The sequence below is a fragment of the Cinclus cinclus genome, chromosome 19 (genome assembly GCF_963662255.1).
Source record: "Cinclus cinclus chromosome 19, bCinCin1.1, whole genome shotgun sequence".
Classification (NCBI taxonomy): domain Eukaryota; kingdom Metazoa; phylum Chordata; class Aves; order Passeriformes; family Cinclidae; genus Cinclus; species Cinclus cinclus.
In genome coordinates, this window is record NC_085064.1 from 11,119,965 (window position 1) to 11,132,805 (window position 12,841).

The following is a 12,841-nucleotide window of genomic DNA, read 5'->3' on the forward strand; positions in this document are numbered from 1 at the left end:
GGCAGCACTGCCTCCAGCTCGCAGCTCGGCTCGGCTCGGCTCGGCTTTGCCATGCAGGCCACACCGCTCAGCATCCTGGCACTGGCCCTGCTCGGGACACTGCACGCCCAGGACAGCATTCCTGTCCAAGCTGACTTCCAGCAGGACAAGGTGACCCAGGTCAACTGGCATCGTTTCTGTGGAGGTTTGGGGGATCCTCGCCCTGAAAATGTGGGGAGGGGGTGGTACAGGTGGATGGGGAGCCACACTCACACTGGTGCACGTGCAGCCCCCCATCCTGGGGACCTCCCAGCACCGGGGTTTGGTGGCTCTGGAAGGGATCCAGCATCCAGGCTCCAGCCTATGGGGTAGGACCTTGGGTCAAGCTTGGGTCTGAGCTGCTGCTGTGCTGTGGAATGGAGTAGATGTGCAGAGATCTTACAGGGGAGAGTGAGAAATGCAATCTCACTCTGGGCCATAGGAAGCCCTCCCAAACAACTACCCCAGTCCAGGGCCACAAAAAAACAAGGGCTGCTGTGCCGGGGTATCCACTACACCGAAAAGGTCCTGGGGGACCCAGCCACCCCAGGGAGGTGATGGGGATGGAGGGAGGCACTTCCTGCAAGGACAGGGGTTTGGGATGTGCTGCAAGGGTGATCCCAGCACAGCTGCTCTCCAAGGCTGGCAGTTTCCTTCAGGGGCATTACACTGCTGGTTCCATACACTGGACTGGAATGAGCCATGCTGGACCCAGTGTCCTGACCCCTCCTCACACCCCCAGATGGATGGAAGTGGTGTCTCAGAGCCAGGCAGTCCTATCACACTCCCTGGGCTTGGGGAGAAGAGGAAAGAAATACCTAAGGGCAGTGAAGGGCATGTCATGAAACAGATTTCCTTGTTTGTGGGTTTTGTGGTTGCCAAGAGCTGTAGCAGGTCCCTGCGAAATGAAGATCCTGGGACACTGTCTTGCTGCCAGGGGAGAGGGACATGGCCTGGGCTTGGGCTAGTGGGGGCTGAGGGGTGAGACAGGGTTTGTGCCCAGCTGGGCTGAGTGGAGGTTGTGTGCAGCTCACAGGGAGATGGTACAGCATTGGCCTGGCCTCCAACTCTAACTGGTTCAAGGAGAAGAGGCACCTAATGAAGATGTGCACCACCATCATCTCCGCCACTGCAGAGGGGAACCTGGAAGTTACCTCCACCTACCCCAAGTATGGGGCATGGGGAGGGCCTGAGTGGGGAGAGGGTACTGGGGGTGGCCACTGGTGCATCCCCTGCTGCTGTGTTCCCCAGGGGTGACCAGTGTGTGATGAGGAACAGTCTTTACACCAAGACAGAGCAGCCGGGGCGGTTCAGCTACACCAGCCCACGTGAGTGCCCAACTTTCAAGGGGGAGCCCCAGACATGCTCACAGTCCTGCTGCCCCTGCTCCTGTCTTGGGGCTGATTTGGAGCTCAGGGCTGAGCTGTGCCCCATGTTTCCCACAGGCTGGGGCAGCAAGCACAACATCCATGTGGTGGAGACCAACTATGACGAGTATGCCTTGGTGGCCACCCAGATCTCCAAGAACACTGGTTCCTCCACCATGGTGCTGCTTTACAGTAGGTCTGCCGTGGGACCCCCATGCTGACCACACCCCTGGGATGTCTGTCTTTCCCATGGGAGAAGGGCAGGGTTAGGGTTATTTCCCAAGCTGAGGTGACCTTGGGGGGATGATGGCTGGGTTGGGACCCCCTTGCTGGGCTGCCTGTTCCCCTGTGCTGATGGGTATGGGGGAACTGCCTCTCACCCTGCTCTTGGATATAGGCCGAACAAAGGAGCTGGGTCCTGAGCGCCTGGAGATGTTCACCAAGTTCTCGAGGGAGCAGGGCCTGACAGACGACGAGATCCTCATCCTGCCTCAGACAGGTGAGGCTGGGAGCACAGGGATGGTGTCAGGGAGTAGGGGGTGAGATGCGACAGGGGGACTGAGAAGGAGGAGACCCTCCTGGCTTGTCTCTGCCTCTCTATGGGGCCAGCCATGGGGTGCCCCCATTCAGGATCCCTCAGGGGGGCTGAGGTCCCACAGCGTCCAGAGGAGCTGATCTGCCTGTTTCTTTCTCCTGCAGACAAATGCATGGCAGATGCTGCTTAGGTGAGTCCTGCTTTCACTGGAGCTCAGACCAGTCCTGCAGGAGGGTATGGGAATGCTTAAAGCCATGTCACCCCACAGAGTCCCCAGCCCCTCCACAACCCTTCCCCAGGCTGCTCCTCTCCTCACACCTTCTGGGGATCCCCCACCAAGCCCTGTGGGGTGCTTACCTATTCAGTGTGGGGCTAGCCAGGCCAATGTTCCCCTATGTGATACCACAGCTCAACCATGCTCACCCCTCATCTTTTCCAGGTGGACCCACCAGCTGCTGCCAACCCAAGCCCAAACAGCACCACAAACTGGTGACCACCCTACCCCATTTGACCCCCAGTGGCCCTCCCAGCACCACAGCAGCCTTCACTCCCTAACCGCACAACCCACACCTGTATCCCTGTCTTGATTAAAGCCCATAAAAACCCGCCCTTGTCTGCTGGATTGTTGTGCCCCAAACAAGGCAATGGGGAGGGGAAAGAATGGCCAGTAGGGTTGGGACTGGGGTTAGCGGTCACAGCTGACCCCAGCTCTTGGCTGTGGAGCTGCTGGGCTGAGACCCCATTTGCACTCACAGCCCTGCCCAATGGTGCTGCCTGCCCACTGAACCTGCCCCGTCCCAGAAAAAGGAGCCCCTGAGACTAGGACCCACTGGGGCATCTGCTCCCCCTCTGCCCCTTGGGTACCCTGGGCTCCCCCAGCGTCCCTACCTTGGTTTTCCTGGGGAGAGCAGGCAAGCAACATGGGAACCGGGCAATGGGCAATCAGGGGGTCTCCAGAAGTTTGGGGCATGATGAACATGAAGCAGAAGGATGTCTGTGAGCTCTGGGTGTGGCGCGTTCCTGGCCACCCCCTGGGCTCCATCCTATCAACCTGGACCCTCTCTATCAGTGGGATCTGAGCCTACTGCCAGCAGCCTAAGAAGCCACCACCTCTTCTGAAGGCACGGGGGTGTGGCTCAGCCTGGGGTAGAACACCAGTACAACCATTCTCTGACACTGAGGATCCTGAGGCAGGATCCCTCACACCACTGACAGACCCTAGAACCAGTGGGAACAGCCAGGAGGGGGCCCCTGGGATGCACGTCACACTCCTCCCCAGACACAGAGCGAGCACAGGGCAGCACTTGGTCGTGTTGTGCTCTGGGCTGGGTCTCACACAAGGCTGCATTCATCCGAAACTAGGGGGGACAGGGCCAGCACTGTCACCTAAGCTGGGCACAGGTTATCCCTGCTCTTGTGTAACCTGTTGCATAAAGCTGGCGTGAGCAGGAGTGCTGCCAGCAGTGAGGGCTATAAAGGTGGGTGCAGCCTCTCCTGCCCACATCCATTCCAGAGTATGACAGCAGCACTGCCCAGCCTGGCTCTGGCCCTGCTCTGCCTGCTGCAGGCAGGGGCCCAGGTCCCCGTGCAGCCAAACTTGGACACAGAGAAGGTAAGTGCACAGGGTGCTGCCTGGGCTGGAGGGGCTGGCTGGGGCAGGGGACCTGTGCTGCACCCCTGGGCACCTGCCAGCCCCATTCCTGAGCCAACTCCAGCGCAGTTTCCAGGAGAGCCTGTGCAAAACCAGGTTAGCCCTTGCTGCTGTGTCCGGTGCCAGCAGTAGACCCACTGCAAGGACACCAACATGTAGGGCCATGTCGCCAAGCATGTGGCGCTTCCCCAGGGAGCATGGGCCAGGTGTGTACCTGTACTCTTAGCATGGGGCAGGACAGGGTGTTTTGCATGCAGGAAGGTGGCCGGTCCTCATGTTTGCCTGGCTGGTCCCCGCAGAGGGTGGCAGGTCCCTGAAGAGGGTGACAGGTCCCCACAGACAATGGCCGGTCCGCTGCAGGTTGGCATATTTCTGCAGTGGGCTGCCAGGTCCCTCATGGAGGCGTGCAGGTCCCCCATGGCAGGTCCCCACAACTTTTCCAAATTCCACTGGTGATGTCCTGCTGCAGTTTGCAGGGGTGTGGCATGTCACAGCCATCGCTTCCAACTGCTCCATCTTCCTGAAGATGAAGGATGGGATGAAGTCATCCATGGCCATCATCAGCTTCATGCCAGAAGGAGACCTGGCCCTGAAGTTGGTCTGGCCCCTGTAAGTGTTTGTCCTGCTCACCATGTTCCCTGTGGGCTGGGGACTCCCCCAGCACAGCAGCTCCCCCAGGCTCCCCCACTCCTCTGGATTAACCAGTCCTGCCTCAGAGCATCCCCCTGGACAGGCTGGGCTCCCCTCTGTGCTCACCACCCCACTGCCCTCCCATGTGGTGTCTAGACACATTTGATTTTTTCATGTTCCTTTTCTAGGATGGACAAATGTCAAAAGTTTGAGCTGCTCTTACAGCAGAGTGGGCAGGCAGGTCACTACATGGGTATGTGTGGGCAGGGGCTTTGGACCCATGGGTGCCCCAGAAGAGAGGGTGGGTACCTCCAGCTTCCATGCCTAGGGAGCAGTGGGAGGTGGGCTTGGCCCCTCTCCTTCCACAGCTCAACGAGAGGGTGTGGGTGGGTGGGCACCTGGCTCCCCCACATTGAGCAGGGGTTCCTTCCTCATACCCCCCTCAGGCAAATTTGAGGCTTGAGCACTGAGCTGTGAGCCCCAGCAGGGCCCAGGAGGGCTCAGACTCTACCACATTACCCAACTGGTCACCTCTTGTGTCCTTAGGAGCACAAGAAAAGAGGGATCTGCATGTGATGGAGACAGACTACAGCCACTATGCTGTCCTGCATGAGGCCCATCACAGCGAAGCAGAGCCCAGCACAGCACTGCAGCTCCTCAGTGCGTTGGGAGTGGGGCCCTGGCTTCTGGGAAGGGATGGGGGCACCAGCAGTGGGCAAGGGCTGGGCTTCCCACCACTACCCAGGGCCATCAGCAGCAGCACTCCATGTCCATCACCTAGGGAATTAATTTTGGGGTGAATGAAACCTTGCACTAAAGATATCTCCAGTTGGTTGAGGGGTTAAACCAGAGCCTGCTGCAGTGTGCAAGCCCAGCTGCAGCAACCCAACCCTTCCAGCCCCCCCATACCACCCCAAGCGAATGGGTTGCTCATCCCAAGGGGCTTGTGCCCCTTTGCTGCCAGCTGAGGACAGCCGTGGGTTGCCTGGTGTCCACCCTGCATGTTCATTGCTTCACCTTGGCCCTTCCCTGGGGTCCAGCTGCTGCCCTGCAGTACATGCAGTACCTGGACCCCCAGTGTGGGGCTGGCTGCTGGGATTCCTTGCACTCACCAGCCCCCACTTCGGGTGTGTAACTGCAGCAAGGGAGCAGGATGTGAGCCCCCAGCTCCTGCAGAAGTTCATGCAGCTCATTTCCACCATGGGCCTGACCAAGGACATGCTGGCCATCCTGCCCAAGTCAGGTGAGTGGCCTGAGGACACAGGGTGGCAGTTACGGCTCCTCTGTATGGGGACTCTGTGCCGGCACTCAGGGTGCTGCCAATGGCACACTCACCCCTCTCTTTACTTTCCAACAGATCAATGCATTGGGGACATCAGGTGAGTGTGGTCAGGGAAAGCTGTGACTCCCTTCCAGCATGGTCTGGGCTGAGCAGGGACTTGCCAGCCCTGAGAGATCCCCCACCTGCCTCGGGGCTCTGTCACCTAGGCTTTGGCCTACTATGACCAGTTGTCTGCCTGTCCTGCCTCTGCAGCTGAAGGACCATGCATCCTCCAGACCTAGTGGATGAGGGGCTCTGCACCCCACTCCATGGTGCTCCTTCCTATCCTCCAGGCTCTGACAGACCCCATGCTCCACACCAGGATCACCCTCGACCTCCTAAATAAATAGATACAGAAGCTGCTCCAGAGCTAGGTGCTTTGTTGGTGGGAGTAGGGTGCTGCCAGGGCACCCAGGTACCATGAGCCCAACAATCTGACCCTTCCTGTCAGGCCCCCACGGGTGTCAGGGGCTCACTGGGTGTGATGTTTGCTGTGTCCAGCATGGGGAGGATGGGGAACAGAGGATGAGGAAGGTGCAGGGGAACAGCTGCCAGGGCAGGGAAGCATGGAGCCAGGGTGAACAGGGACTGGCACAGCCCAGCTGTGTGGTTAGTAGCTCTGTGTTAAGGAGTCAGGCTGCCCAGTGCTGCCTGCAGGGACACCTCCAGGAAACCCCATTCCCTGCTCAGTCCTCTCCCAGGCCATGCAGCTGGGAGTGGGGTGGCACCAGAGCAGCCTATGGCAGGACTGGGATCCCCCTTCCTGTCTGGGACCCCCCTGCCATCCCCCTTGGTTCCCCATCTGACCAAAGTAAGACCATGATGGCATGAGCCCCAGGGGCAGTTTTCATCCTCCTCCACCTCCTGCAGAGCGAAGGCAGCCTCTGGTCCCCCCTCTGCCTACCTGGCCCAGAGTCCCTCAGTGCCCAGGCAGGTGTCGGGGCTGTGACCCCAGGAGCCTGGCAGAGCCAGTCCACAGGGGACATCACACTCTGGGAAGGAGGGACACACTCCCACGGTGACATGAACCCCTCCTTCTGCCACCCTCTGTTCAGGGTGCAGCCCTCTCGGCAGACCCTGCGTGCCCCAGCATAGGTGAGGAGTCGGAGCACGCACCGCGGGTCACGCTGTGCCAGGGAAGGGCTGGATTTGGACAGGATCCCAGCAGCTGTCCCGGGGCACGTTTCAGCCGGCCAGAAGAACGGGTCACCGGGGACCTTGGTGAGCTGGACAACGGGGCTGCCCCGGGGCCGGTGCCGGGAAGAACCTCCCATTCCTCCTGGCAGCGCTCCGGCCGCCCGTTGGAAAACCACCGTTCGCTTTGTTCTTTCACAAGGAACTAAAAGAACGGGGAAATCCCAAATTTCAGCAGCGGTGTAACAGTTACTGTAACTCCGTTTTGGGGCTGGCAGGCACAAGCCCCACTGTGCCCCAGGGGTTTGTTCACCCTGGGCTGACTCCTGCGCTTCGGATCCACCCCCTTGCCCAATCCAACCCCAAGACGTTCTCGTGGGGCTCGGCACGGCTCTAGCGGCAGGAGGAGGGAGCACGGAGTTATAAATTCGACAGCCCCGACACCCCCCCCATCCCACTGGTGAAGCCAGAGGAGCTGAGGCGACATGAGGACCGTGGGGCTGAGCCTAGGGCTGGTCCTGCTGTGCTTGCTGCGTGTGCAGGCTGGGGACCTGGGAACTGTGGAGCCAGATGAGAGCAAGGTGACCCTCAGCATGAAGGGAAGGGAAGGGAAGGGAAGGGAAGGGAAGGGAAGGGAAGGGAAGGGAAGGGAAGGGAAGGGAAGGGAAGGGAAGGGAAGGGAAGGGAAGGGAAGGGAAGGGAAGGGAAGGGAAGGGAAGGGAAGGGAAGGGAAGGGAAGGGAAGGGAAGGGAAGGGAAGGGAAGGGAAGGGAAGGGAAGGGAAGGGAAGGGATCTCCAGTCACCGGCAGAGCAGGGAGGACTGTAGAGGTATTTTGGTACTGGGGACAGCTGGGGTCACTACAGCCACCATTGCTTTGCTGTCACACCCAGGTGAGGACAGTCACCCAACTCCTGCATAGGTGTCTCTGAGGGAATTTTGTTGCCTGGACGGGATGTGGGTACTCTATGCACTGAGGTTGTCCTGGCTTGGTCCCTGAGGAGGGGATACTCTAGACTGCTCCTCTGGACTTACAGCCTGCTGTCACTGCCAGATTGCAGGGACATGGTACATCACTGCTATGGCCTCTGACTCCAAGAGCTACCTCCAAAATAAGGACCAACTGAAGATGGCGATGGCCAATATTGAGGTCCTGGGGGATGGTGACCTGAACGTCTCCTTTGCAATTCCCACGTAAGTCCCGCATGCTTTTCTTCACAGGCTTTACTACCAACCTTCTCCCTGGACTTTCACTGGTGGGTCTCCACCTCAGTGCACTCACCAAAGACCTGGGCAGGGGTTGAGACAGGATCACCAAGGGCTTGAGACAGCTGTGGCACCTCATCTTTAGGGCAGGCTCAGGGCAAACACTAGCTAGGACCAGTGCCACCACAGAGGATGGGACAGGGCCCTACAATTACAACTTTCCCAACAGAACCAGTCTCATCCCAGAAGCTCAGAGCATGAGTGAGGGCATGCCTAATCCCCAGGTGCCACCACTATCCCCTGCCAGCCCAAGTACTCATTGTTCCAAGGGTGGTATCTGTCCCCTCCTGCCCTGGCCACACCATCCCGTCTGTGAACAGCAAGTCCCACATTTGGGATAGCAACCCTTGAACAGGAAAGGGGAAAGGGGGTCACTTCACCTGAGCTGGAGCATCCTTCACTCTTCTGCAGCCCTGAGAGATGTATGAAGTTCGCATCGATCTACAAGCCAACAGGCAGCCCGGGTGAATACTACAGCACTGGTGAGTGGGGGTGCCTGGCTCTTTGGGCAGGATGGAGGGAGGCAGGTCCCACCATTCCTGTCTGAAGCAGCTGGCTGTTCCTGGGGACATGGCCCTCAGGACTGCCTGCCTCTCCTGTGTCGTGGGTGGGACATCCCTCTGCATCCAGGTGCCAGCTGCACCCCAGGGCTGGTGGCCCACCAGCATGGCAGACCCTCCAATCCCTCCCTCTAGGATAAACACATTCAGACCAAGCTTAAACCCTGGGGAAAATCAGGTTCATTCCACAAAGAAGCTGTGAGTGGATGTTCCCAGGGGATGGAGTGGTTTTCCACCATTCCCAGCCCAAGGTTCAGTCTGACATTAGCCAACAGCCTGCACTGACCATCCACAGCCCTTTCTGCTCTCACCTCCCCATCCCTCTGCTCTGCTGTGGTCTGTGGGCTCCCCCAGGCGTTCAGAGGAGCCTTAGTAAGAGAGAAGATCAGGATGGGGAGATATCGAGGAAAGATGGGCTTGGTGGGCTTCATGCTTTTACAGCCACTTTGCAGCGTGGGGGCTGCCAGGAGGAGGTAATTAATTTTTCTTCATGTCCTTTTGCAGACAGAGGCAATAAGACAGTGCAGCTGGTGGATACAGACAGCAGTTCCTACATGGTTGTCTTTGCCACCAGAGAGAAGGATGGGAAGACCTTGCACATGCTGAGACTTTACAGTGCGTAGCCAGCAGTGGTGAACTGCTCAGAGGTGCTGGGTGCTTCTGAGGGTCCTGCAAGGCCAGGAGCCAGGGGACAGGGGGTCTCCCTCTTCACTTCTGCCCTGGGTGAGGTGCAGGAATGGGGCAGGGACTACCATGTGTTCACTGTGTGGCAGGGAAGGAGCAGTGGTTTGAGGTGGCATGGGAGGTTGGGGCTCAGGCTCCCAGCACTGTGCTGCAAGTCCATGGCCTTGAGTAAGTTGCTTGGTGGAGAGGGGTGGAGAGTGGGCGTCCTGCTGCACAGACGGAACAGAATCAGGGGGGACAGGAGCCAAAAGAGGAGTCACTGTGCTGGTGTCAGGACCTCTGGCTCATCTTGTTCTCTGGTGGAGTGTCTCATGTGCCTGACAACCACTGCTCTCCAAGACCTCCACTAGTGTCTCCAGCCTTCTCCCATGGACAACCATCCATCCCACCCTCAGCTGGGCACAGTCACCAGCTTCCCAGGAAATGCAGGGTCAGGCATAGCCTGGAGCTAACTCATGTCTTTTATCTTCAGGCAGAAGCCAGTGGGTGAGACCCAAAATCAAATTGCTGTTCAAGAGACTTGCCAAGCTGAATGGCTTCACCGACAAGACCATCTGGATTTTACCCAGGCAGGGTGAGCACTGTCTAGGGCCAATACAGGGACATGCGTGCAGGGCCCAGCTCAGCCCATCAGTGCCACCACTTTGTCGTCTGAGCTGGCAGAAGGGAGTGCTGGCAGCCAGTGGTGCTCTGGCTGGGCACACTGAGCAAGGAGAAACCCACAAGTTCCTTCTGAGTAGTCTATTTTAGGTGCTAAATGGGACTATTCAGACCACAGTGCCAGACTTAGGTTTTATCTTTGTTTTCCCAGAGGAATGCCGACTTGGTGAACCATAGGTGAGTTGCCACAGTCCAACATGGTGTTTGCAATGTTCTCTCCTGGAAATTGACCTTTTTGGTGCCCCCAAGGCAAGGACCACCAAGAACTCTTTGAGTTCCTCTGGGGTTGAGCTGTTTGAATCGATGCTGGAGCTTGCACACAGGTAGGACCATTCCTTTGGATGCTGCTTTACAGTGAGGACCCACAGGTAGCAGTACCTAGGAGCTCCCAAGGAGCAGTGACCAGGGACCCCCAGTAGGAAGTGCCTGGCACTGAACATGGGCATGTGGGCTGAAACCACCAGAGAAACGTCTGCACAGCCCTTTGAGCAGTGAGGGTAAGGACACCAGCTCCTGCCAAAGGGACCCTGGTCTTGTGGACTGGCAAACCAGAGGGGGTTGGTATGTCACCATGCGAAACATGCTTGCTGTTGGCCTCCCGTGGCCTGTGCTTTCCCACCACACAGCTATAGGGGTTACTAGAAATCCATAGCTGGAGATGCCTCACCCTACAAATCTGGGGAGAACTGGAGAAGAATGCAGTAATCCTAATGGAGTGTCCTGCTGGTCTTGTTTCATCCAGACCCCACCTCTCGCATCTGTTTTCCAGGAAGTGCAGACTGGCTCATGGATGCTCCTGCCAAACAATGCAGACGCATGTGCTGAAGCTCCACGCTCCTCCTCCACCATCCTTCTTCCAAGCTCTGTTGTCAGGACTCTGACACAGGCCCTGCTCCTCCAGCACACAGTCCCTGCTTTTTGGCAAATAAACAGAACACCGCCCCTCGCCCCCAACTAGATCTTGGTGTAGCTGTCTGGGGAAAACGTGGGGTGCTGGGTCCTGTGGTCCGTCCTGTTGTCCTCCTGGGGGCTGTGGATGGTGAACAAGCAGGAGTGATCCCAGCTGAGCTCATCCAAATGAGGGCAGTTTCAGAGCCACAAGATTTTCCCTCCTGGGTGCCTTCCAGAGGTGCAGGACCAGGCCAGGCAGAGGTGAGGCAAAGGGTGCAGTGAGGCTGGGAATCCTGTGGACAAGAGGGGGTGCATGGAGAAAGGCCACAGAGAGTGAGGTTGGAGTTTGGAGGGCTGCATCCATCTGCACCATGCACCATCTTTCCTCCTCTTGCCCTGCAGTGGCTGCATCTCTCTGCTCCCTGGGACCCCCAGGAGCTCATCCCACAGCTCAGGCAGAGCCCCAGGTAGGGCAAGATTCAGATTTGGGACCTCTGTGTCCCACTGCAAGCTGTTGTGGAACATGGCTGGCTGAATCTTCTGGAGCCAAACCTGTAGAGCTGCCTGTGGTTTCTGCCCCTGGGCACCGCACAGAGAAAACTCCCACTGGAGCTGGGGTCCCAGAGCAGACAAGCTGACAGTTCAGTGTTTTCTGGGTGTGACTCCCATCCATGCAGAGCAGGCAGTGGGTCACCATGCAGCCCTCCATAGTCCCTCAGCCTTTCCATCAATCTTGTATCTGTCTCTGCTGCTCATCCAATGTTCTTTTATGCCCCCAGCAAATCTGGCCAGATGTCATAATATATCTGATAAAAGGGGATTTTTCTTCCCTGAATGTTCCTAACGGCTTCCTGGGTTTAGGCATCTACTCAGCAATAGTGGCATCCTGCAGTAAGGAGCTTCACTCACCTCTACTCTCCCTTTTGCATCTCATACTGATTCCATCTTCAGCTGCTCAACCAGGGGCTGTGGGAACATACTGGGGCTGGTGGGGCTGCAGCACTCAGGCTGGTGCAATGGGGAACAGCCCAGACACCATGGTCACAAACACTGATGGGGAGAGCAGAGGGGTGTTGGGGCAAAGGAAGTGCTGGGAACATTTGATGACTGAAGAGCAGCTTGAGAGCAGCAGCTGATGGCTGGATGGCTGCTGATGATGCAAGATCTCTATTCATGCTCTTTATGCTGTTCCAGATCTTAAATCTTTGACAAGCCTTCTTGTCCTCCCAGATTCCCCTCTCACTTTTCTCTCTCCTCCCCCTGCTCAGGCCATGTCCCTGCTGGGGCTGCAATGGCCAGACCTGGACCTTCGCCTCCCTGAAAAGGTGGGGGTACAACTGAGATTTACGTGGAGCCTTGTCCTATTCTCTGATCTTCTCCTAATATCTCCTCATGCAGCCCCCTCTGGCATCCGCTGCACATGGATGAGACATTTTACCAGATATCTGTCAGTCAGTACAGTGACCTCCCTGGGTGACTCTCTCCTTTCTCTCTCTCTGTCTGCCACTTTTTACTGTGTGGGTGACCAAGCACTGGGACAGCCTGCCCAGAGAGGCTGTGGAGTCATGTCTGGAGGAACTCAAAACCCATCTGGACATGATCCTGACTGACTGCTCTGGGGACTCTGCTTGAGAAAGGAGGTTGCACTGGATGACTTCCAGCCTGAATCATTCTGTGATTTATCTTAGTGAGATCTTCCTTAGCCTATGCCAGCGTGTCCCCTGTGAGCTTTGATAGATTCTTGCCAACTGATCAGGTGTCCAACACCCATGTCTTGTTGACTCCTCCAGGGAGGTGTATTGCTGAGATGTGATTTTCCTGCACAAAAGTTGGATTCAGTCTGCCCTGTGTCATACTTTGTTGAGACATCAACCAAATCTGGCATTTATTGCAGCTTTTGTTAGTATCTCCCACACTGTGAGGGGAACTACTCATCTGTTGTCCCTGTGACCACCTCTGCATAACCTGACATATTCTCTTCTTCTCATTGTCTGGTGAAAACCATAAGGCAACAAAGGCAGTGTAAGTGGCAGATGGGATGCTGCAGTGATGTTTGAGTTATTTTGTCTGGAAATGTCATCTCCTCTGTTCTTATTACACACTTGCCCTTCTCCATTGGTAGGACA

The 12,841-nt window shown here is 57.3% G+C and overlaps 3 protein-coding genes across 4 annotated transcripts; all 3 read left to right on the forward strand.

Moving 5' to 3' along the window:
- The first annotated feature begins 51 nt into the window (after positions 1-51).
- LOC134051711 (lipocalin-like) lies at positions 52-2,507 on the forward strand. 2 transcript variants are annotated; one of them, XM_062505666.1, is made up of 7 exons: positions 52-150; positions 1,048-1,187; positions 1,270-1,346; positions 1,464-1,577; positions 1,783-1,884; positions 2,085-2,110; positions 2,360-2,507. In XM_062505666.1, exons 1-6 carry the CDS (start codon positions 52-54, stop codon positions 2,108-2,110), a joined length of 558 nt encoding a protein of 185 aa, XP_062361650.1. In that variant the 3' UTR covers positions 2,360-2,507. The 2 variants fall into 2 exon arrangements, with proteins under 2 accessions (XP_062361650.1, XP_062361649.1); XM_062505665.1 differs by having other exon boundaries at positions 1,270-1,577.
- A 929-nt stretch (positions 2,508-3,436) lies between these two features.
- Positions 3,437-7,053, forward strand: LOC134051707 (lipocalin-15-like). Its single transcript, XM_062505660.1, has 9 exons — positions 3,437-3,532; positions 4,041-4,180; positions 4,390-4,454; positions 4,748-4,861; positions 5,343-5,444; positions 5,559-5,580; positions 6,393-6,456; positions 6,578-6,743; positions 6,935-7,053. The coding sequence occupies exons 1-9, from the start codon at positions 3,437-3,439 to the stop codon at positions 7,051-7,053; spliced, it is 888 nt and encodes a 295-aa protein (XP_062361644.1).
- A 70-nt stretch (positions 7,054-7,123) lies between these two features.
- On the forward strand, positions 7,124-10,688 carry LCNL1 (lipocalin like 1). Its single transcript, XM_062505800.1, has 7 exons — positions 7,124-7,237; positions 7,709-7,848; positions 8,332-8,402; positions 8,985-9,095; positions 9,637-9,738; positions 9,976-10,001; positions 10,594-10,688. The coding sequence occupies exons 1-6, from the start codon at positions 7,142-7,144 to the stop codon at positions 9,999-10,001; spliced, it is 546 nt and encodes a 181-aa protein (XP_062361784.1). The 5' UTR covers positions 7,124-7,141; the 3' UTR covers positions 10,594-10,688.
- The last annotated feature ends 2,153 nt before the right edge of the window (positions 10,689-12,841 follow it).

Coding starts and splice junctions, on each gene's coding strand:
- LOC134051711 (XM_062505665.1), top strand. CDS start 52: ATGCAGGCCACACCGCTCAGCATCCTGGCACTGGCCCTGCTCGGGACA. Junction 1,578..1,782: donor CACCATGGTGCTGCTTTACA/GTAGGTCTGCCG, acceptor TCTTGGATATAG/GCCGAACAAAGGAGCTGGGT. Junction 1,885..2,084: donor CCTCATCCTGCCTCAGACAG/GTGAGGCTGGGA, acceptor TTTCTCCTGCAG/ACAAATGCATGGCAGATGCT.
- LOC134051707 (XM_062505660.1), top strand. CDS start 3,437: ATGACAGCAGCACTGCCCAGCCTGGCTCTGGCCCTGCTCTGCCTGCTG. Junction 4,862..5,342: donor CACAGCACTGCAGCTCCTCA/GTGCGTTGGGAG, acceptor GTGTAACTGCAG/CAAGGGAGCAGGATGTGAGC. Junction 5,581..6,392: donor CAATGCATTGGGGACATCAG/GTGAGTGTGGTC, acceptor CACCTCCTGCAG/AGCGAAGGCAGCCTCTGGTC.
- LCNL1 (XM_062505800.1), top strand. CDS start 7,142: ATGAGGACCGTGGGGCTGAGCCTAGGGCTGGTCCTGCTGTGCTTGCTG. Junction 7,238..7,708: donor TGGAGCCAGATGAGAGCAAG/GTGACCCTCAGC, acceptor TGTCACTGCCAG/ATTGCAGGGACATGGTACAT. Junction 7,849..8,331: donor GTCTCCTTTGCAATTCCCAC/GTAAGTCCCGCA, acceptor ACTCTTCTGCAG/CCCTGAGAGATGTATGAAGT.